Below are 23,686 nucleotides of genomic sequence, written 5' to 3'. Positions count from 1 at the left end.
AGGAATTAAATGAAACAAGAAGAAGTCTAAGCAATACCAGTGAAAAGCAAACGACCACTGAAGAAAAACCACCTGTCCCAGCAAGACCTGTCTGGATTCCAAAGATTGGGGATCTGGTCAGGGAGAAAATAGCGGACAAGAAGGAATTTGGGCCTTCTTACAGAAAAGCAGGACCTGTACACGGATCAAGAACAGTGTTACTGCCCCTCATTGCTGGAAGAAAGGAGAACTGGTCTGTGTCAATTAACCTGGTAAAACCACATCATGTGGCCGATAATAAGTAGTAGGCCCAGTGGACTCCCAAGATGTAGCAGACGACCAAATCTTGCTACTATCCAAGAGGTTCAAACGGAAAGACTCATCACTTTTGAAGATTCTGCATTGAGAAAAGGACTATGCAACAAAGCCATTGAACTTGTGCCTCTTGAAACCCAAACAACAGTTCGTCAAGAAACTCTGGTCTACAATGAAGTTGCATCTGACTATACAAATATGTAAAGGGATAAAACGGCTCCTGCGATTTCAAATAATCCGGATGCAATACCAACAATTGACAGAACTGCCTCTGGCTATTTCATTAACTTTGATAACTTTTCTGAGGATCCCAGTGAACCTGAAACTACGCCAGCAAACAAATCTTTCAAGGAAAAAGTAAAGGAACTTGGTCAAGAGCTTGCACATACATATCTGGTTTCACCATGGGTTGAGGGTTGAACTTTGGATTGTGTTAAGTGTACTTTATCTCCTGCTATGGCTCATTCTATTTTTTTTTTCTTATTTTTTTTTAAAACCTTTATTGTACAGTTCAATAAAATTACAAGCACGGGCCAACAACCGCAGGGGCCGGCCGCAACACAAGAATAAGACGCACTATAGTATCAAATGACACAGCTCTACAGCCGACAACCCTGAGGTCCGGCAGCGAATCAGGATAAACATTGTATTGAACTCACAACGCGTTACAGGATAAGACGGAGGTTTCATTTTATGTTTAACCCCCCCCCCGACCTAAAAAGCAGGAAAAAAAGAAACACATATCTGGTGCCATACATTCAAACTCTATGATAAAGTGAGCAGGTACAAAAATAGAATAATCACAGATCAATTTAAAGGGAACGACCGAGACGCCTGCACTAGCAAGCACAAGACAGGATGTACGACAAAGCAATCTATAACCCAACGCAGTCGCCCGCACACAGACCCCGCCCACCCATTGACGCCAGGATAGAAAAAGAAGTACGGTTACCAGATACTGGAATACATACGAAATCAGGATAATACCCCAACGTTATGAAAGGAGAGCGAAAGGAAAGCGTGAGATAAAGAAACCATAAAAAACTAAACTAACAAAACTATAGACCCTGCACCCCTGCATGTGGCTTTCGCCTAACCCCAACTAGCAGCGTGCCTGTCGCCCGACTAATTAAACTACAAAAAGTAAAAGAAGAATGGAGGAGGAGAATGTCATACAAACTCCCGGTCACCTTTCCCCCGCCTGAAACAAACAACCCCTGTCCTAAGACCACAGAATACTCGAAAATATTATAGACAGAGCCAGACAGGGGAGACGTTGAACACCGCCCAACCTCCCACAAGCATTACGTTACCGAATCCCTTGTCCTCTAAAGCCACGAAATCAGACCCAGACCAACAGTCTCATCCTTGACCCCTCCGATCTTTCATGCGGACTCTGTCCGGTAACACCATCACCGCCCCAGGAGAGTCAAAGTTCGTAGGAAGTTCAATTAAGATTAATATGAGACCAGTCGAACACATTGAGTCTCTGCAAGCATCCGCCACCGGTAAGATCTCCCTCACCGACATGCTGTCCAGATATCTTTTCCTCCGTAGATGTAAAAGAACCACAAGGGCGGGAAGGGACGGTAGTGACTTTCGGTTTTTGCAAGTCGTAGTCTCAAGGAGTGAAGAACCAGGTAGCTCCACAATGATCGGCTACGATGGTGAATGCAGCGATACCCCCAGAGAAACAATTCCGCAACTTACTGGTTTTTCTTCATACATGGGTTCGAGAGGTCTAAGGATAAATGTGGGTAAAACCTTCACTGTGTGCTGTAGTTTGAAAAACAAAGTAGATTGTAACACTTTCTTAAACTCTACAAAGATAAGCTTAACTAAATCTTTTACATACTTGGGCATTGTTTTTAATAATAGGGGTTCATGGAATTCAGCCATTAACACACGCAATTTGGCATTCTGTAGAGAAATAGGTGCCTTAAAGAAATTTGCCAATAAATTGGGCGGTAAGCCTGTCCAGATCCTGCTTAACATCTATGCAGCAAAATGTGTTTCCACTGCAACTTATGGTGCAGGAATCTGGGGCATGGCGGACAGTCGCGAGATCCAAACCACAGAGAATGCTTTTTTGAGATTCCTGCTAGCAGTCCCTAGATCCACTTCCACTACCATATGTCACAACGAACTTGCCCGGGTTCATATCACGGATACAATCAAGATAAGCCCAATACTGTTGTGGCACAAGATATGGACCTCAAACAAAACAACATTTAGCAAGGATGTGATCAGAGACTGTATGGATCTAGTCGCCCTGCGAAACATACCTTGGCTTTCTTATATTAGCAAATTTTTAAATTCTATAGGACATTCTGATCTTTATGAAAATCCTATATCATGCACCTTAATCACAAAAAAGGCCCTTAAAGATTGTTGCCTGGGCCTACTACAAGATAGACGCTCCTATTTAGAAGGAAATAAGCCAAATATTGCGCATCATCGTTGTACGGAGTTGGTATCCCATTTTATTTATCTGCCCAATATACCGTCTACACGAGATTTTTGCTAACAAGAATGAGGACTGGCTGTTTTTACAGACAAATAACATTTCCTACTGCAAATGATTGGTCCACTAACCTGCTAAGTTGTTCCTGCGATAATACCTCAAAACAATCAAATATCCATTGCATACTATTTTGTAAATACTATGACTGGGGAAGAAAGAGGTATTTGCTCCCGCTTTTAAAGACATGGGGACTAAGGCAATGCAGACCAGCACTGATTAAATTATACCTGCTTCAGGACGATATCACAGTGACTACGGTAGCCAAATTCTTGAAATACGCAGTGAAATGTAGAGCATCAATGAATTAAATATACTCTATAAGTCTGTATACACATCTCATGAAGAAACCTTTTTACCTTTTATTTATAATTCATATAATGTATTTAATGATCGATAATGTTTTTAAGAAAAATTTATTATTGCATGTGCTTTTATGGTTTTTATCATGAAAAATCGAATAAAGCTATCTTTGAATTGAATTGAATATTCTTACAATAAATGATATATGTACAATTCCGCAAGTATTCTGCAAACAGGTCAATGGCGTCAAAACTTTATCGTGCACGGGGTCTCCATCCTCCTTTACTACGGCCATCGTGGGAGAATCAGTTAGTTGAAAGTCATCCAATAGAACAGAGCCCAGACTCGGCCGCCCAGTTTCGATGTCACCAGCAATTATTTTATGGACAATGGTCTCCAGATGCAATTGAAGTGCCCCGATGGCGGCCATTACGGTCTTCAAGGACGGCTCACAGTTCGTCCGATCCGCCTCCACGTGCTCGGTTCCAAGCATGGGCGAGTTTCTCAGAGAGCCGGGTCTCTCCGGGAGAAGAAGCAAGAGCGGATCGGACGGCAACGGAGGGTGCATTATCGGTCAGCAGTACGCCACCGCGAGCAAGGGCTCCGGCCCAGCAGACCCGGGAGGTGGCGACCGGGTCGCCGGGGACGGGGACTCCCCCCCCGCAGCCACAGATGCAGCCTATCACACTCCTTCAGTATAAAACACACCAGACGCTCGCCACCAAAAGCAGGCCAGGATAACTTCCACTGCAAGAGACCGGACCCTGTCTGAGTCCCACGGCCGATGTTATTCAACTTCAACCCGGCTGGGCAAGTACTCGAGGCCCCGGCTCAGAAGCTGGGTTAGGCCGAGATCTTAAACACGACACAACTCCGTCAATCTGGGCGATAAAATTCTCGGGACCGCACCGTCAGATTCAGCAACAGTTCATCAGGATATCTGGCAGGATCATCAAGCAGCAGACGGAGGTCGGCGGAGCCGGGAGCCTATGCGGCCATCTTGGTTGCTGCGTAGCTCCTCCTTGCTATAGCTCATTCTTGTTTTAAGTTTGGGAAAGCTGATAGATGGAAAACACATTAAAATGGACACAGCAAGTAAGAACATCAACTTGCTCCTGAAGCCACACAAATCATCTCATGGTGATCAACGAGACCTGTCATCAGTGAACATCACAGCGGTTCCACTACCTTGTGGAATAGCTTGGGATACAACTGATTATGACATTTATGGCCCTGTCGAGCTGCTGAAAATTCCACACCAATTTAAGGTTTCCTTGAGTGATTTTGTTTCACCCTGCACATTTTGTGATGATTGGGACTTTGAGACAGTTAATAACATGATGGCAGACTTAGAAATGTCAGCAATTTACAAAACATGAATACTTAGAAGGTTCATCAAATTACGAAGAAATGTATTGTTTCAATCATTTTAGTCATCATTATTTGCATAAATCTGCAAACCCTAGAAATGTTTTAACTTTTAATAAATGGGAACATTGTCCAACACCTCCAAAAGATAGTTCTAAAACATTTATTGGAAAATGTCCATATTTTACAGGTTTTAATGTTACAAACCCAGAAAGTTTTTACTTCAAAAAATGTTAATAAGACAGACATGAAAAGTATGCTGACAAATACTAAACTAATTTATTCTGCGGCCTTTTATGGACGATTGTCCACATTAGGCTTTGACTTTTGGAAAGACAACATTGAGACATAAAACTGTTTGGGGCACAAAAGCCTGGCAGGTACAAGGTTTAGAAGCATTGTTCAGAGCCTGCATAATCCCAGAACAGATACTGTTCTTAAATGACACTGTTCAACAGACCTCTTCTCTTGGCATTGCTAAGATAAAAGATTTAAACAAACCGTCTATACCGAAGCCCACACCTGATAGTACTTTAACTTCAGATGAGGAGGTAGACGTAAATTATATTTTACAAAAAAACAGAACAAATCCTGAATGGAAAAAAAGGTTAATCTGGCCCACAGACACGAATAACTGTCAAGATAGATTCCTGAACAAGACACAAGGGTTTACAGTAACTCGGCCAGATCCAAGATATATCCAGGGATAATAACAACTTATAGTGTAGGAAAACTATGCCTTGAATGGCTACAGAAATCCACACTCCCGGATATAAAACAACACTTATCTTTGCTTAAAGATGACGTTGATTTACGAGAATTCTTACTTAGACCTCGTAATCCACGTCATAAACGTTTCATATATGCCGGTATATACGCTGCTTACAATGAAGCATGGAAAATCACGCAAATGGAAACAGCAGAAAGAATAAGAGATATTGATCGTATTAATTTAGAGAAATGACTCTCTGTTGTTGACAATGGGTTAACAACTTTGTCGTCCAGAATGTATTCTTTGGACAGCATTGTATCATTTGCCATAGACATAATGGAACAAGACTTGCTAATGTTACAACATGGCCAGTCTCAATTATGTTCTATAATGCTATTAGGCTGGATGTTGCAAAACCTTCGTTCTGGCTATGTGCCTTGGCGTCTAATCAACACCACGTCATTGTTTACTGTATTTAACCTTACAGATAAACAAATCTCATTGGCACAGAGGGGGGCAGACTATACGGTGCTGAGCATAGAAAAACTGGAGAGATTACCATTGACCGTTTCTGAGAAGCCATCAGTTGAATGGATAATACATGGCACCATCACGATACCAGTGACTACTTTCCAGTTTCAGTATTGCCTAAAACACATACCAGCAGGCCTGTATGAAAGGTTGGGTAAATAATACATAAAGTAGACCTGGGATTTACCATACATACACAAATGTTGGAGTGGGGGAAAGAAAATATTTCTTAGTGGTAAAAATTGTGAAAACTTACTAAGCTGTACACTATTGTGTCAAGGTATTAATTTACACGGAGCCTGCAAGGCTTCTTCCAATAACCTTTCTTGCCACCTGCAGGGCTCGCCCACAGCAGTGATAGATCCAATTTTTAGGCAGCTTTCCAATGGTAGCTACATAATGTTGAATGATCACAGCTGTTTTGGCATTATGCCAGGGACAGCATGTCTTGTAAGTGTGTCAGCGAGGGTCACTTGGTGTATGCAAGTATTGTTTCCTAAAACTAAGACAGACGGGGAGTCGCAGCTATGGCCTTCACTGAACATCTCTTCTAGACGAATTGATACTTTAAGCAGAATGAAAGCCATTCTTTTACAAAACACTGTGCCACTGACCTCGTCCAGAGAGACGTATGATCTGCAAGTTGCAAGGACTTCTGCAGAGATACATGAATTATCATCAACAAACTGCCCAGTACATTTCGCAGAAATGTTAGGTCGTATCTTTAACATGTCTGATACCAGCGGTATTGCACATGTATTTGAGACGATTTTTTCGGGACTGTCAGTGCAATTTGAAGCAGTCCTGGGAATTTTCCCTAACTTCGTACACTCTGTGTTCGGCGGCCTGCCTCTCATCTTGGGACTCGTAGCAGGGATCTTATTTTTATTCCTCCTGCTCCGTTATGGCAAATCTGGCCACCAGCGATACCCAAGTCAGCATGGAGGATGCACTCCAGGCCATGAGTTATCATGAGAGAATAACACAGATCCTTGGCTTAGCTCGTTTGAGAAATCTGAATACCACATGGTTCCTGTTATTCAGACCAATCTGGCAAGATTGCATCTTACCTGTTCTACGATGCCTGCTTTGTGGAGAGGAATGCGTGTTAGATATCTGTCTAACACTACCATCGGTTATGCCAACGGATGCTGACGCATTACTGGGTCCGGTAACTGCTCATATGTTGTGTTGCCCCCAACGGCTACCAATCCTGATGACGGCATTCATTGAGATCTCACCGGCAAATCCAACTGAAGGTGAGATACGCTGACCAACAGGCACACAGGTACCATCTGCTATGAACATTGCTAACGCGGCTGACGCTGACGGCGATGCTTCACATCTGTGTACAATTGACCACCTTAACGAAGTGGTTCAACTTTCATCTACTGTGGTAGACTATTTCTTTGCCAGTCTTGACAACTTAATGTTTTCTCTTGGCACTGAGAATAACTTTTGAAGTCGGCACACAGCGTTCTTTCGAACTCTGAAATTCGACCTTCGCTTTTTCAAAACAAAAAAACTTCTAACTTTGGAACTGAATTTTTCTACGATTTGATTTGACTTTCTTTTCCAAAATTGAACTTTGGCACAAGAGTAATCTGCTTAAAGTAGAACTATTCTTAGAGAGCAAGAATTCTTTGAACACTTCCTAGAAACAATATTAGCCTAATCCACAAACCAAAACAGTTTGCATATTCTGCTATGGGATGGTCTCAACCTTTTTCTTCTGTAACTAAGAGCCATTTCATGAATGTAATTTTCGTGATTAATTCGTTTAGCATTGCTAATATCATATCCTATGCTTACAATGAAATCATTGCCTTTAAATGTGTACTGTACAAAATGCTAATTTTTCTGTGTGCAACCATTTTAAATGCATTTTATATGATTTTTTGGGGGCTGTAAACACATGCTCTAGATTATATGTTTTAGTGCTTGAACTTAAAATGATACATAACACCCACTCCACGTTATCATGTTCATCTAGGACCCTATTGTAATTTTCCCTATTCATGCCCTTATATAGGTATAAATCACCATATCCTTATATATGCATAGAAACCATAACCATATTTAGGCATAGCTTATGCAGTCCAAATATGGCAGGGCTACTTCCACTAGTTCCGAAAATCTACAACGATTTCTTGGAAAACTCCGCTTCAGCAGCTAGGGACTTCCCCTTGCTTGAATATTGCTTTGTCCAAGAACTCATGCAGTTTTCAATGAACTGAGACTCTTTGATGACGTTATTATGTCCAACTGTACGTCAAACTCAGCACCTTCAAGGTATAAATATGCCCACACTTGCCCAAGCAAATACGCAGTGGTTTTGAGCAGTCCAACTATCTACTTGCCCGACGCGCCCTGCTACAGCAAGTGCCGAAGGAATCCGACCCTCCAGCAGACGCACTGAGAGAGACGCTGTCTTTTCTCCTCCAGTGTTTCCAAGCTACCCTTGCGGGCTGTTGGGAAATAAAGTCCCGAGACTGACCTTCTTCATTCTAAACTAAGGTACGGAGCTGATTAGACCCTAAGAGACCTCTTGGATAGATTATTGGCAAAAGAATACTACATTTATGCTACACCTCACTTACTTCTTCCCTCGTACTAAGCTTAAGTTAGGTACACCGGGGTAGGCGTATTTTAGAAGCACAAGTTGTCTAATCTATAGGATATATTATTCCAATACGCAGAGCCTATTGGGAATATAGGAACTACACTACAGTAGGTTCGGGTGATTGTGCTGATTCCTTCTGTGTGCCCGCACCCTCTTGAGATCTCTTGTCTGTGCTCATTGATCCATATCCCCCCAGTAGGGAGAGCGGCTGGGTATCAGAATAGTCCCATCGGAGCTACGGCTCTTCCTCTGTATCCACCTTCTGATCAAATGTCCTCCCTTCTGAGGCCTTTTTAGATTTCCTTTGCATTTTTTCTTGCCCTCACATTGGCTGCCATTGCTTGCAGAAGTATTAGCACACCCGTCTTCGCTACTGCCACTGTGTGAGTCCGAAATTTCAGAGCCATAGGATTCTTCCTTCAATGAGAAGAAGTTCTCGTGAGATCTGGAGACATATAGCCCTGCTCAGTGTTATCCGGGAGGGCTTCCTGCTCGCCCTTTGATTGTTTACCTGGAGGTGGATCCACTTTCTTGGCTGCGCAAATGTCAATTGTCTCCCTCTCGGGTGCGGTATCGGCAGTAGCGGTAGCCTGTAGACCATTTTTAAGAACCCCCCTGCTCCGTTTGTGATGGGTTAACTTTTGTATCACTTGAGAGCAAAACTGTAATCTCACTGCTGGAGCCCCATGATAATTGTGCCCTATTATTTTCTGACAAGTTCTCCGGGATCAGCCGTTTTTTTTGCTCTCCTTCACCCGAATTCCTTATGCCACCAGCCTCTACAGTTAAATCTGCATTTAAATCTGCAATATGTTTCTTGGGGTACAGGTTAGTAAGAACAGTTTGTTTTTTACCCCAACTGCAGGCGGGTCGTTAATTGCGGGTGTCTTAGAATTTTACTACCAAGGTTTTTGCTGTTCTTACCGGAATTCACGCTGGTTTTGATTTTCCCCGCATCTGCTTTGGCGTTAGCCTTCATCTCAGGCTGAGATACAGCTGCTAGAATAGGTACTGTGGAGCGGGTTTTGCTCCGTGCTCCTCCTCGGGCTGCTGCCATTGTAGGTCTCGTGCACGCTTCCTTCTCTCCGGCGTCTGGGTTGCTAAGCAACCCAGATCTGCTCTCTTCGATTTCTCCCCCAGCCGGCGAATGCAGTGACCAGCAACCGAGCAAGCGCTTCCCAGCGCGAGCTGCGAGACCGATTACATCGGCGATCGGCCAGGGGACTACCTTGTTCCTCGCTCAGCCCCCGATCTGTTGTATGCCGATGATGCCAGCGATGCATGCGGTTCCACCATCCAGCACTAGGGCGCATTTCTCGGATGAAAACTCCTTAGAGGACCGGAGCGGTGCGGAGGTGAGTTGCTGAGGTCTCACATAAAGGTCAGCCACATAAAGGTATGTATGTCGATATCCTTTTTCTTTTCCTGCTTCCAAAGAGTTAAAACATGTTTTTTTCCTTTGTGCGTGTTTTCGTGCTTGTTGCATGCCAAGGTTTAGTTTGTGTGACTTGCTGGTTTTCCTTGCGGACTATTGGTGGTAGCTAGTGCCGTGGGAGCAGTTTCCAATGCTCCGCTTGCAGCGCGAGTGAAACTCTGGCCGGACGATTGCGGTGAATCTGTCCGCCCGCTAAAGGGGATGCTAGAGCATGTAGCAGTGACTCGTTGGTCTGCACTGAACTCACTCTATCACTCAACGAAACTGATGTGTTATGTTCCCACGGAGTGCCAGCCTTCCCCTGAGCAACTTGGAAGCCCAGACGCCCGTTGTCAACGGGCCTCTAATACTTTTTGTGATTTTGTGAACAGCTTGACGCCTGTACTCTTGCACTAGAGTACGCTGGTCAAATTCCTATATCTCGTTCTCTCTGTTCGGGGGTTGGGCCCAGGTGTTATTTGATACCCTTCTTAGAGACAGAGCTTTGCACCCCCATATTCAGACTGGTCTCCAGTCGCCTTATCCTGCCCTAGGTTGTGCTAACTGACATTTGTCACAAGCCCAACATGAGCTGGGCAGTTCATGCAGCAAGCCCTGCTTGTCGAGTCCATCCCATCGAGTTGGGAATTAGGTGCACTGTTTGTTCCCTCCAGTGGGTTAGAGGTCTTGCACAATTTGTTTTCCCTTAGGGTAATGGAGTACACTGAAGAAGAGGCACTCCAGGGTCTCCCTCTGGGCGATTAATTTTGTGCGGCTGTGGAGGACTCCATGTACCAAGCGTGGTGGCAGCGATGGGGCCCTTTGAGAGGCACATCATGAAGATGGCATTTGCCTGTGTCTCCCTTCACCCTAACACCGATGACGTTCACCCTTTGAGGGCCCTCTCTCGCAGAGCACCTAAGTTCCAAATTAGAATCTTGTACCGACCTGAGCACTTAAAAAGGCCTTTCCTGCACCCTGTTCGCCCTTGGCTGCATTGGAATCCTTTATTGACATGGCAGGTGATATTTCCACTGCCCTGGACACCGAGGAGGACGCTTGACAAGGGGATTCTCCCAATGATGCCGGGCCTTCTGTGCCTTGGCACCCATCGCTGAACCCGGCCCTTGTGATGCCCCTAGACTAGGGCTCTTCTGATATGTTAGATCCCAACTATCTTGTGCATCCCTTCCTTGCTTAGTAGATACTCTCACAGAAAGTCTCCTAGTATATGGCAAGTCTGCTTAGGAAGCTGTTGGATAAGGAAGTTAGAGCTTGCCGTAGGGTGGAATGTCCACACCCCTTCCCTCCTGGCAAAGTGGCATTGACGCCGGAGTTAGACCTCTGCATGGCCACTTTTTCACAGAAATGCATCCGGGGCCCCAAGATGAGTATAGACCAGTCCTGATGTTCATGCAGGGACACGCTGTTAGACATATATGGCCCCCTTACTAAAATTCTGGATCTGCTCGAAGGCTTCCGGAACCCCATTCTCGCTGGAATCTCTCTGGTTGGGCCCCACGCGCCGTTATTTTCATAGGACATGCTAAACTGTGCCTTGTCAATGGAGCGTCAACGCTCCCGCCTGCTGAAGATTGACCGCTAACAGGGGGACGTCACTTCCACTGATGCTGGCGAGGTGACGCAAGATGGGTTCTTCCGGGAGCCGTTCATTAAAGAACTTGGCAAATTTGTGGCAACCTTCGCCTCCTTGGCCAAAGTGCAGGGTTCCATTAAGAAGATCTTCAACCCGCGCATTTCTGTCAGAGCTGGTCGCATTAGGGGGCACGAGGCCAACCGCTTCTACACTTAAGGCCCTACAAGAGGTTTTAAGTGGTCCAAGACCAATCCTGTCAAGTGGAATTCTTCAAGTCACGTAGAGGTCACTATGGTTTCAGAGGTTCTGGCAGAGCACAACAAGCCCATGCTAGTGAGAGTTTGCTTTTCTTCCCAGTTAAAAGTGGGTAGGCGATTAGCTCTCTTCACTCTGAATTAAGAGCAACTCACTTCAGACACTTTGATTCTACATAGTGTCTGAAGGTTTCATATTGGATACTGTGGGTTCCGGTTTCAAGAGTCCCTTCGACGTGCACTGGTTTTTGCTGGAGAACAGACAACACTGATAGGTCAGGAGGTTGCAGATTTACTGCAGAAAGGAGCTATTTCCGAGACCTCCCTTCATCCTCTGGGATTCCTCAGTAACAACTTGTTGGTCTACAAGACCAATGGCACTCAGCGTCCAGTGATCAACCTCCGAGAGTTCAACGACTGGTTGGTTTACCGCCATTTCAAGATGGATGGTATCCATATTCATCGCCACCTTTTGCATCCAGGTGAATGGATGTTGAGGTTAGATCTCAAGGACGCATACCTTCAGATCCCGATTTACCCCCCTCATTGCAGGTTCCTGCAATTCTGGTGGCTGGGTCGACTTAATGGATGCACTGGGACTCTGATGAAAGCTTTTCAAAACACCTAATAATTATAGCTCAAGATGTTACTTGTAGCTTTTGTGAAAGTGAATGTGCTGATTTTTGCTTTTCAGAAAGTAACATAGTTTGGAATAGTTCAGGTGAGATGTGTGCCCAATGCTCAAACATCTGGGGAGGATGGAGAGACAGTCGGGAAATATATTATTTTAGTGGATAGCTTTTTTCTGTGCAATTTTGCCAGATGTATGGCTGTTATGCAACTTGTTCCTCTACTGGTTCAACTCTTATTTTGCCACGGCAGCGTTAACACAGTCAATTGAAGTGTAAACTTTTCTATCGTTATGTGAACAGCCACTTGCTGCTTGATACTTGGGATGGTGTGTATTATGCATATTAAGAAAGCAATCTGGAGCGTTGATCTCAAAGATGGGCAAATACGCATACAATGGAAATGGGTCCGATTATCTGAGCCAGTCGGGCAGAGCATGGTTTTGTCCTGATAAATATGGGCTATTTGTAGCACAAGCTGCAAATGATGATGAAGCACTTCATGGATGGTGGACTTGACTGTGTGTATCTACCCTTGATGTGTCAATGGCTCAGACACCATCATGCCAATAACAAATGCTAATGTTCAACTGTGTATATGAGATTCAAATGCCTTCTGGGATGAACTACAGTAAAGTTGGCTGCATTAGTCGCCACTGTGCAAGTTCCCAGATCTCCCAGATCTCCGCCCCCCCCCCCCCTCCCCTACCACGCAGGTTACCTTTACTGTGGCGGCGTGCTCACGACCCGCTTCTCTCTCTCTCCAGGCTACAGACAGTACCAGAGCCCCTTTGCCGTCCAGTCCTGCAGACAATCCACCCAAACACTGCGCAATCCGACGTGTGCCCCACAGGCGGCCTCGAAGCGCTTTAAAACTGAACCACGCAGAGGGCGGGCAGTTCACCGACTCCAGGGTGGGGCGAGTTGGAAGGCGCAGCAGCACGGCATGTGTGTACGGGTTCTCTCCTCCCCATGTGCGGCTCTGCACTGAAGGCACACTCTTCCCTCCCTCCCCGCAGGAGCCTCTCTGGGGAGGGAGGGAATGTGAAAGCACGCCGGAGGGAGGAAAAATGAAATGCAAGTGATTTCCAGAGTGAAGACGACATGCTTACATCCTCCGCAGTGAGGTAATATAATGGCGAGGCGCTCTATCATAAACATAAAATCAAAGCAAGCTGCAATACTGCCAAACTCCGGACTCATCGCGCGCAGGCAAACGAAACCTAAGCAGCGACGGTGGGAGGTGGTGGTGAGGGGATGGCACAGGGCAGATTAAGTGGAGATTAAAGTAACTGTAAGCAGCGAAGGTCAAGAGAAGAGCAGGAAATCACAAGTGCGGCTGACTTTGCTTGGCTCCTCTGGTGGGGTAATAAAAACAAGCGCTTAGTGGGAGCATGTGAGCGTGCGGTGGGAGCATGTGAGGCAGAGAGGAGACGCCATGTGCGTGCACATCGCTTGTCCATGCGTGCACATGGTTTGTCTCCCTTCGCTAGCAAAACCCACAACAATTCTCTCACCAAGGCGAAGCAGCACATGCGCTGCGTTTGCTAGGCGAACCGTAAAAACTGCCAATGTACTTAAAGGGGAAACAACCAAAGTATGTTACATTTCTATTACATGAAGGTAAATCATTGCAGTGAGTTATACATATGTAAAATGAATTAAGACTAATTGTGAAGTACATTCAGTCTTAAAAACATAATACAACGGAGTCAAAGTTTTCAAATTTCTGAAGCAGACGGTTAAAGGAGCAAAAGCGAGAACCATGAATGCACTGTAGTTCACAATAGTTAACAACCAATGTATGTGAAGTATGCAGAGTCCTAATATGCGGTATGGTTTCAACAGTAAGTGTTGAGAATTGGCAATGTTGCCGAAGAAGTTGAGACCCCAATTCACAAAAATGGGAAATTCAAGTCTATTCACAGTTTATCAATTGTGTAATTGGACCAACAGTATCTCTAAGATCCTGCCTCCCAATCGTGACAAATATATATAGATAAATATATACATAAAGTGCAAAGTGCTATCACAATATATATGTAATATTACCCAACAAAGTTTCCAAATTTCAAGAAAGAATTGTAAAGTGCTAATGCAAGATGCACAATATACCTATAAGCTGCCAAAGATACAACATGCCACAGCATATGCTACAGTACTGAATTCAAGAATGTAAAGTGACAAGTGCTTTATTAATCCTGAATGAGGATATGATGGAGTTAGGAACCACTCCGCTGTCCCTTCCCCCATCACTACAATATCTACATGGAATTGGCCATGCCCATCTTCCATATAGGGAACTGCATACGCATTTATAGATGGGGTACTAATCTTAAAAACCCGTATTCAGCAAGGTGATAAGTCATATCATTGTACAAAAGCCTTATACAGACAACCTCCCATATTGCATAAGTATCCAACAATTGAAATTAAATAATTGTACCAGAATATATAAAAGTGCATCATGTAATCTCCTTTCAAATTCAGGACACATATATTATTGCTCCTCATTATATAACGATGAAGTGCAACTTAAGGTTTTCTGTAAAGTACAGAATTAAACAATTAATTATCCTGATCCTCCTCAACTCAAAAAGATTGCACATGTTATGAAAGTGCCAAGTGCAGTTTTTGTCCCATATTTTCAGAAGTGGCAGGTGCGCATATGAGAAATCACAGAGAACACACTTCATTTCATTTTGATGACACGAAATTGATTGCATGTCACATTCATAAGCACCTGACCTTCAGAGTCCGATGAACGAATTCATATAGTTAAAGCATCTTGCTACCCTGATTTCATCGAAATTCGGTTGCAAAAAAACTCCGGTGCAAAACCTCAAATACAAGAACTCAACTGCAAAAACTCAGATGCAAAAACTTGTGAACATGATGGACCATCAAAAATTGAATCTCTTGGGGACATATTTTTAATTGGGAGCATTGGTTTTTAGGTCTCGCCCTGGAATAAGCATCCAAAGGATGCCTTCCAGGGACGGAGACGTATAGTCACCTGTCTGGAGGGAAGGACGGACGAGAAGGTGCACGCGCTTCTCCCCGGCTGGATTCAGCTGCTTGCACGCGCACGTCGGCTCCGTCCACATTCACAAGAATTCCCGCGCCGTGCACATCCCCACACATACACACATGCATGCATGCGCATACACACACAGAGACACTCGCTCGCACACACTCTCTCCCTCCCCCCCGCAGTCATCACACACGCATACACACACGCACGCATACACACAGACTCCAAGACACATACACACACGCAGGCTCACACACATACAGAGCCCCCCGCCGCCCCACGCACACACACATGCCCCCCGCCCTCGCAGCTCAGTAAAGGCCCCCACTCACCGGTACTTGTCTTCAGGCGAGGGCTCGTTGCAGGCGGCGGCGGTCTCTTCCCTCTGTGCGTGCGAGGCTCTCTCACCTCACGGGAGCCCGCCCGGGCTTCCGGTGTGTCTTCACGTCCCGCCCCCGGCCTGCCTGACTTCCGCCCGGGATTGAAAACCTTGTTTTTCGCGTAGTCCCTTGTCTTTATCTATGATGACTGTTGTGTTTCCCTCACTTTTTGAAAGCAGCGCCATTGTACGTGAAAGCCCACGAGTTAAGTACAGGCTCTGAAATATTTGCGCTTTAGAGTTGACCATTGGAATGTTGCGCCAGTATGAGGATGAAATCCGGTCCTTGGAGGATGAAATCCACCAGCTAACAGAAAAGTTCCGCAGCCAAGAGAAATTCACGCATCACGAGGGTGAACACCTTCCGATGACTCCGCTTAAAACGAATCAAAATGCAGCCGATCTGGAGGGAGAGCTTCAAAATGCAACAGATCTGGAGGGAGAGCTTGAAGTGTTGGAGTTGGAGCTGGCCTACCTCAAAAAGCTGACAGGCACTGAATTCACAGAATACTCGAGGAAATCAGCAGAAAGAAACGACAGCCAAACCTTGCACAAGTACACGCTAGCAGGGAATTGCGGCTGCCTGTCTTTTACCCTCGAGTTTGAGCTCCTTTGCAATCTCCAAAATGACACTACGGCTGTTGTTACAGATTTAAACATCCTAATTCTTGACTCTGAAGGTGATTCCGAGCTAAGGACATTTGTATCCGCAATAGAAGAGAAAACAAACATTTACAATGCTATAGGTCTCGCAGTTGTGAGAGTTTGAGCTATTGGCATTGTAAATGGCAATGTCTTTTATTTATGTGTTGGTTTTTAAAACATAAATAAAAGGCATTGTCATTTACAATGCCAATAGGTTAAACTCTCGCAAATGCGAGACCTATTGCATTGCAAATGCTTGCTGACATCAGCTGTGATGGAATAGTTTCCCAAATCCAACGAAAAGTAGGGACCCAGGAGAGTCAGTGAAATTACGGAAAATAAAAGGAAGCAAGCACTGTGTTTTACCGTCCCGATTACACACAACCTACTCCTCAGGAACCGACTCCAAAATGTGTTCCATCATTTTATTCAATGCCTGTAGCACTAATTAAATTAGAAACAACGTTCACTTCAAAAACCACTTCGCCATTGTCCCTGAACTCCATTGTGCTGTACTTGCGCCCGTAGAAGGTGGCGCATCCCGGTAGCCAATGTGCATGAAGTGACCAACGAACATGAGGTTATGGCGGCGGCTTAAGTGACTAGATGAAGCAAATAAGTCAACGAATGAGCAAGTGAAGCGGCAATTTCCAAGGATAAAGTTAAAAGGATAATTGTTGCTTGTAGACTCAGAGTGACTAGTTACAGTTCCCCGTGAGCGGGAAGCTGCAGTGGTGGTGATCAGTTCAGGATAAACAGGACTAGTGGGGTAGTGTAGACAGGCTACGTGAAAATTGGGAAGCTCAACGACGCAGAATAATTGTGAAGGTCATGCCGGCGAGGGGTGTAAGACATATAAACATTATTGCATGTGTTACGAGTGAATGATAAAATAGGGGTGATAAAGCGGCGCAGTGAAGGTTACGGTGGAGGAGGGCTTACCAAGGCGGATCCAGGGCTAAAGGAAGGGATAATTCGTGCAGGTGGCTCCCTAAGAGGAATAACGGGAAGAGTAATAAGGTTGGGCGGAGGGAACAGAGTGAGCTGTGCAAACTAGGGACATCGATAAAAGGGGGTTTACCGGCTTCAGGAACCACGGGGACGCGTCGACAATCAGATCGCGTTGGGTGCAGGGTGTACCTGGGAGGGAACGGGGATGGAGGTTACAGGCAATTACAATAAGGGGCTGGCCAAGGCATAAAATCGTATGGGGTCAGCAGGGCTTACCGGGTCAGTCGGTTTCCAGTCCCTCTCGGCAAAGCGATAGCAAGCCGGGATCAGCGTTGCTTACTTAAAGTAACAAGAGCATCTCGTGGTTCACAGCGCTGACGCACAAGAATGAGTGTCCGTTAAAAAACGCAGGGGTGACGAATTTACACAATTCATATGCAACCGCGACTCACTGTGAGAAGAAGCGCCGTCACGACAACACTCTAAAGTGACCGCGCGCGGGTCATCACAAAATTACTTCGCACATTAAAAAGTTTTGCTTTGTTTAAACACAGTAAAAATAAAGACGAAACATAAAAGCGGGCGCGCATTCTAGACAAACGGCTGCACGCCTACAAAATAAACAAGCATTACCCTGCTGCCGTTGTCCTCGTGGTAGACGCCCACGTGGGACGTGCTCGTGGTGCCTTGGAGGGGCTTGCTTGTGTGCTTCCCAGAGAGACAGGAGATTGGGAACGCGCGCGCGGCCGGCTCCGATCGCTTTCCTGAGCGTGCGCGCGCCAGTCTCCTGTCTCCTGGGAAGCAGACTCGGAAACTATAGTATCGCGCCTGGCGCGATGCATATGGCTTCGCCATATGCATCGCAGGCGCGAGACCTAAAAAACCTATTGCTTTTCTTTCGTGCTTTCTCGGCATTCTCTGAATGCTGTATGCGTCGTAAAAACACTTTTCGTCGTTTCAAGGAACGGTATCCTGTCCTTAACCGGCTGCCAGAAGGATCGTCTGCAGATCACATGGTTGTAACCAATCCACAGCTACTCGGGAGTGAATTAATAATTGTCTGGCAAATCTATGTCGGTGAAGAGGGGACAGTGACTCCAGTATTGGACCTTTTGACTAAAATCCCCGAGCAAGCTCTTGCACTTGACCAGAAGAAAGTTGTAGAACGCGCCCCTGCAGCTTTCAGAACATTGTTGAAAGTGTACAGGATTGACACAGCCATTGACAAACTCATACAAGCATTCGCTATGTTGGAATAAACGTTTTGGAATCTTAATTTCAAATATTTAACCCCCCCCCCATTAACAGCTTATATTTACAACTGTGGCACCACCTACTAGCCTCGCATAGTTAAAAAGAAATTACATTTATGGCAAAACCAATAAAGGCAGTTATTATTTATTTTTTCAAATTGTTTTTATTAATTTTCAAAAAGAATAATATAAAATAGAATTATACAAAATATATAATACGACATATAATAATAATAATAGTCATAAAAATACAATAATACAAAGTAATGCAGTTATTAATGTAAGATTATAAATGGAGTTTTAGAACCGGCAGCAGATTGCTAAAAAGAGAACACATGAATTCTGCTTGAATTTTCTGTTGTGATACACCATCGATGTAGTAAATTTTTACTATCTAGCTCGCCTCGTCGCTCTTTAGTCATCGAGACATCCATTAATTGCTTGGATTCTACTATTGACCAGTGACTGGGTGGATTGAGAACATTGTGCTTGGTATTTGCTGGTGGTTCATATCAAATAGTGGTTGCTGAGACCCAGGGTACAGCTAGACCCAAACTTCGGGTGGGAGGGGGGCTAAGCCTCCCAGCCAGGGCTGGCCCTAGCACTGGTTACACACAGTGCAACATTTTATTTTGCCGCCCCCTCCCCATTCCCTCCACAAATTCCCTCACTACCACTCGCAAACAATGCACCTCATCGCTCAATAGCCCCTTTCTGACAAACATTTAATTTTTTTATAGGGCTACTCATTGTTTACTCACACTCAGTTCTTTCATTTCAATGATACATGTTCTTTGTTGCAAGCACATTAACCCTCTGGTCTGTGTGGGTGGCAGGAGTGCCCATGTGAGTGCTCGGTGAGCCATGCAATAGTGCGACTCAAAGGTGAGAGGAGTGACTGCAGGGGGAGTGAGGTGACTTAGTGCCACATGCATCAAAGGGGTTTGCCCATTCTGTGTCTATGGGAAAATGTGGTGATGCATATGGCCCCATATGAATTTGGGTGAGGATGTAAGTGCAGAGTGGGACGAATAAATGTATGGTTGGTGATGGGCTTGTTTGAGTGACATTGCAGAGTGAGCAGTGAGGGGGACAGGTGAGTGAAGTGTCACATGAGTGCAGGGTGAGTAGTGTGCTTGTATGACTGCAGGTTGATGTACATGGTGAACAGCGCAAGTACATTGTGAGTGCACAGTGATCACTGAGTGCAGAGTGAGCGGTGTGCTCATGTGACCACTGGGTGAGTGGAGGGAGAACGGTGTGACAATAACTTCTATTTAAGTATTAGTTATTTAAAAAAAATTTAACGCCATTGTTATTTGTAATATCAATACATCTAAGTCATGTAAATACAAAACATATTGCATTACAAATGCTATAGGTATCACATTTGCGAAAGTTATAACTATTGGCATTGTAAATGACAAAGCTATTAATTTAGCTATTTAAAAAAAAAACATATATAAAAACTTTGCCATTTACAATACCAATAGCTCAAACTTTCCTAATGCGAGACCTATTGCATTGCAAATGTTTGTTCGTTTTAACTGATGATGAATTCTAGTGTTTAGTGGTTGTTGCTCTGTGGAATTGTTTTGTATCTGAAAAGTTTTATGGAATTTATAACAGCCGGAATAAACCAGAAAATGATGATGAATGCTTCAGAGATCAAATAAAGCATATGATACCCTGTGATCAACCTGCCTCACAGAATGCATCTCTAACAAACCGTCCAACAGCAGTTCTTATAATAGCTAAATAAAAAAAACAGCCAAGCTGCTAAAGATAGTCAACTCCAGTTAGGAGCCAATCGCAATGAGATTCAGCATCCACTAGGATTCACTCCGCTCCCCGGCGATTATTAATTTTTGGCATGGAACTAGTAAATTATGACTAACCAGAACTTCAGTTTCCACCAACCTTCAGGTGATAACCATCAATACTCCAGAATCTCATCAAACTAGACCACAGTATCACTCAGTTGAAGATTTGCCTTTTCACTATTCAAGCCTAGATGCCCAGCTCATATCGGAGGCTACATCTAACCAAAACTATGTTTTTCCTTCTTGCTAACGACCGCAAAACCATCCTATTAAAAGACAGCTGGATGAAATGAACCTAGATGGCCTCCCTCATAACTCCTCAAATATCCTGCCTTTTATACCAGCATCTGCTTTAACTTTGGAACACAGACTACCCACAAAGCTAAGGCTGTATTGCATTCACTATCCTTGCCTGGAAGAGTGAAACCATTCCTTCTGGAAGATATAATCACTTCAGCTTTTCAAATACTAGTCCTGCCTGAAAATGTGATATTCTACCTTTCTATCCGATGAGTGTACTTAGGCCTCTTCAGCTGTCTCGGAAAGGTCAACTCTTGCTGCCTCTGTCACCGATTGTCCTCTAAAATAAGCAGTCAATATGGCTCTCTATCATATATGTCTTTTGATGTCAAGACATGAGGCGGGCTTAGCAAAACCCACAGAGGCTGCATCAGCAGATTAAAGATCTGGTGTTGCAGGAACGAGAAAATCAAACGCCACGCTTTCTATTACTATAGCCAAGAGTGTGGATTTTCTTAGTACAGTCCGCTGGCTCCATCCATTTTTGTCTTAAGAAGAGAACTAAAACCTTGCTGTTCAAGAAACACCATATCACTGTGTAACAAGAGAATTTCCCGTGTTTAAAAGAATGCCCCTTTTGTTCTCATACCTGCCCCCACATTCTGCTCCAGCAGTGGCTGTGCAGGTAAGCGCGGTTTGGCGGAACGCTGCGCTGGAGGGTGTCGACATACGACGGAATAGGAGTTATTTATTTAATTTGCCCTATTCCGTCGTATGTTGACACCCACCAGGCTTACCTGCACTGGCCGCTGCTGCAAGGCTTTCAATTAATTGCCGTTTGAGCCCCTTTCACTCTATCAAGCTCTTCCCTTCACTATTCCTCTAAATGTCCATCTGCTCCATGTATTTACTGTACACCACATAGTTGTTTTTGTAGCCCGGTTTTCTACTATAGATTTCCACATTCAGACAATTTCTAATGAGTAAAGAATCAGTTGGTTTTTCTCATACTGGAGTAGAAATGTGACACTAGAGGCCCTATTACAGATATGGCGGACTTTTCCTATTTGCGCCATGGGGCACCTAGACCCCATTATGAAGAATGCACTCCCCTCAGGACAGCCCAGAACTCTTGCTGCCTTGGGGTCAACGCATTCAAGTGAAATATGGAGCGGCTGTTTGAGCTGCTCCGTGTTTCAATGTGCAGGTGACAACCCACCTGCACTTTTAAGAGGGATTAGAGAGCCCCTGGCAGGGGAGTGCAGTGAGTGACTGCATCCACCTGATGTGGGATATCTGGCGTGTCCATATGACCCCACCCCCTCCAATCAGAGGGATGCCATCTGGACGTGCACTGACAGTGTGGCACCTTTTTGTGGCATACTTTCAGCACCTCCTCACAGCTTCTTTGCCTTTGCGCCCGCATCCATAATACAGAGTGGGCGCAGAGATAAAGCTATTTCCTCCTTTGCATGGGTCCACGCCCCAATACAAATTATGGAACGCCCATCTTGAGATGGTGCTGGCGCTACATGTGTACCAGCCCATTTGTATTACAGAAGGGGCCCCATCTGTAATATCCAAGTTCCCCAGGAGCGCATAAAATGGGCGCCCATGTCCGAAGTGCACCTGGGGCACTTTCTCTAATACGGCCCCGGATGTACCACGTTATTTTTTATGAAGATTGGAAACCTAACCTGTCTGGGTCATCACATTTCTACCAAACTGAAGTTCTGCCTTTTCAATTATAAAGTGCCACCTTTTAAAATTCCCCAAACTGCATCTATTGTCCTCACAAACACATGATTATGGAACCTTGATATTGATGTAGGCCATGACAGTTTACAGATTCATTTGTGTGAACATAGGGAGGACACTACTCTCATTTGGATGTTATGGCCCATGACCATTATAGACTAAAGGGTGATAGGCATCTAGGTACAGAAAGCTTTCCTTGAGCCTACCTCTTTACATGGGGATACACACTCGCTACTAGATGTCTGAAGGCTGGCTTCATATACCTTCTTCATTTTGACACTGAACGCCAAGAGAGTGCTGTTAATGCTTTGATCAAAACTTCCTGACAATTTAACTTTTTTTCAAACACCCATAGATGCACTCTCTTTGCTGTCTTCATGTAGGAAACTAGTTAACTGTATTGCCTATTTGACATATTTCACTGTAAACCCTATTATATTTTATGGAGACCTTTGAATATCTGAATTTGTATTGACAGATGAATTAATATTTTGCATTGTGAAACATATTTATCTTATGGTTTTCTCTTGTGATTCCGATGAAAGTATGAAGATTACGGCTGGGCCCTGACGTTTAAGGGTTTTGGGCGATTTTTCACAAAGCCAGACTAGATAACTGGTTGTATTTCCTTTGAATTGTTGCACAACTATGGCATAAAGGGCATTTAGACACCCTCCTAGTTTTTTAGCCTAGGTATTGTAAATTATGAGACAAAAAGAATCAACTTTTGAGGGAAGTATTGATTGAGGAGGTTTAAAGATTTTCAGTACATAAGTATTTGAGCTCAGCTCTGGTCGAGATTCAGTAGCTCATAGCCTTTAGCCTTTAGTACTATGCAAGTGGAGCCTAGACATGGCATTTCCTCTGATCCTTGCCTCTGGACGCTGGCTACTATCACAATGACTCACTGTCATGATAAAATGGTAAAGGATCTGCACACAGAGGGATCAGGTGAAGTAGCTTACAGATCCATTCATTACTACCACATTGGCACTTTCATTCCCTACTATTATTTCCCTTTCCTTGAACAGCAGCATATCTGTGTCAGTTTTACTATCTGCACGTTCTGCTTTTCTCTCTGCAGGACCCTCCTGCCCAGGCCTCCAGTCGAGTGTTCTCTGAGTGAGGATTCTGTGTTGGAAATAAGGAAGGTGTAGAGTTCTGCATTCAGAGGACATTCCTGAAGACTGAATAGTAAAATACCTTGCTTTTGTCAAAAGGATGTGTAAGAAAGTGCCCTCTTTTTGCATGGTTGCCCCCACTGTTTGGAGGGATTTCCAAGCATTGTGTCCACCTATGAGATCAAGTTTATATTTGTGTTGTAATACTGAAAGTGGGGGCGACCTGATCCTTATCC

The 23,686-nt window shown here is 44.5% G+C and overlaps 2 protein-coding genes across 2 annotated transcripts in view; both read left to right on the top strand.

Annotated features, from left to right (window-relative positions):
- Positions 1-23,686, top strand: part of SLC23A2 (solute carrier family 23 member 2) — an 876,666-nt gene that overhangs the window by 141,924 nt on the left and 711,056 nt on the right. The gene's annotated exons all lie outside the window — the stretch shown is intronic.
- LOC144791149 (centromere protein P-like) lies at positions 15,859-18,514 on the top strand. Its single transcript, XM_078665804.1, has 2 exons — positions 15,859-16,389; positions 18,140-18,514. Exons 1-2 carry the CDS (start codon positions 15,913-15,915, stop codon positions 18,512-18,514), a joined length of 852 nt encoding a protein of 283 aa, XP_078521930.1. The 5' UTR covers positions 15,859-15,912.

Source organism: Lissotriton helveticus, chromosome 11, assembly GCF_964261635.1.
Source record: "Lissotriton helveticus chromosome 11, aLisHel1.1, whole genome shotgun sequence".
NCBI classification, from domain to species: domain Eukaryota; kingdom Metazoa; phylum Chordata; class Amphibia; order Caudata; family Salamandridae; genus Lissotriton; species Lissotriton helveticus.
Note: the sequence above shows the minus strand (reverse complement) of the source record. Positions and strands in the feature narration are given on the sequence as shown.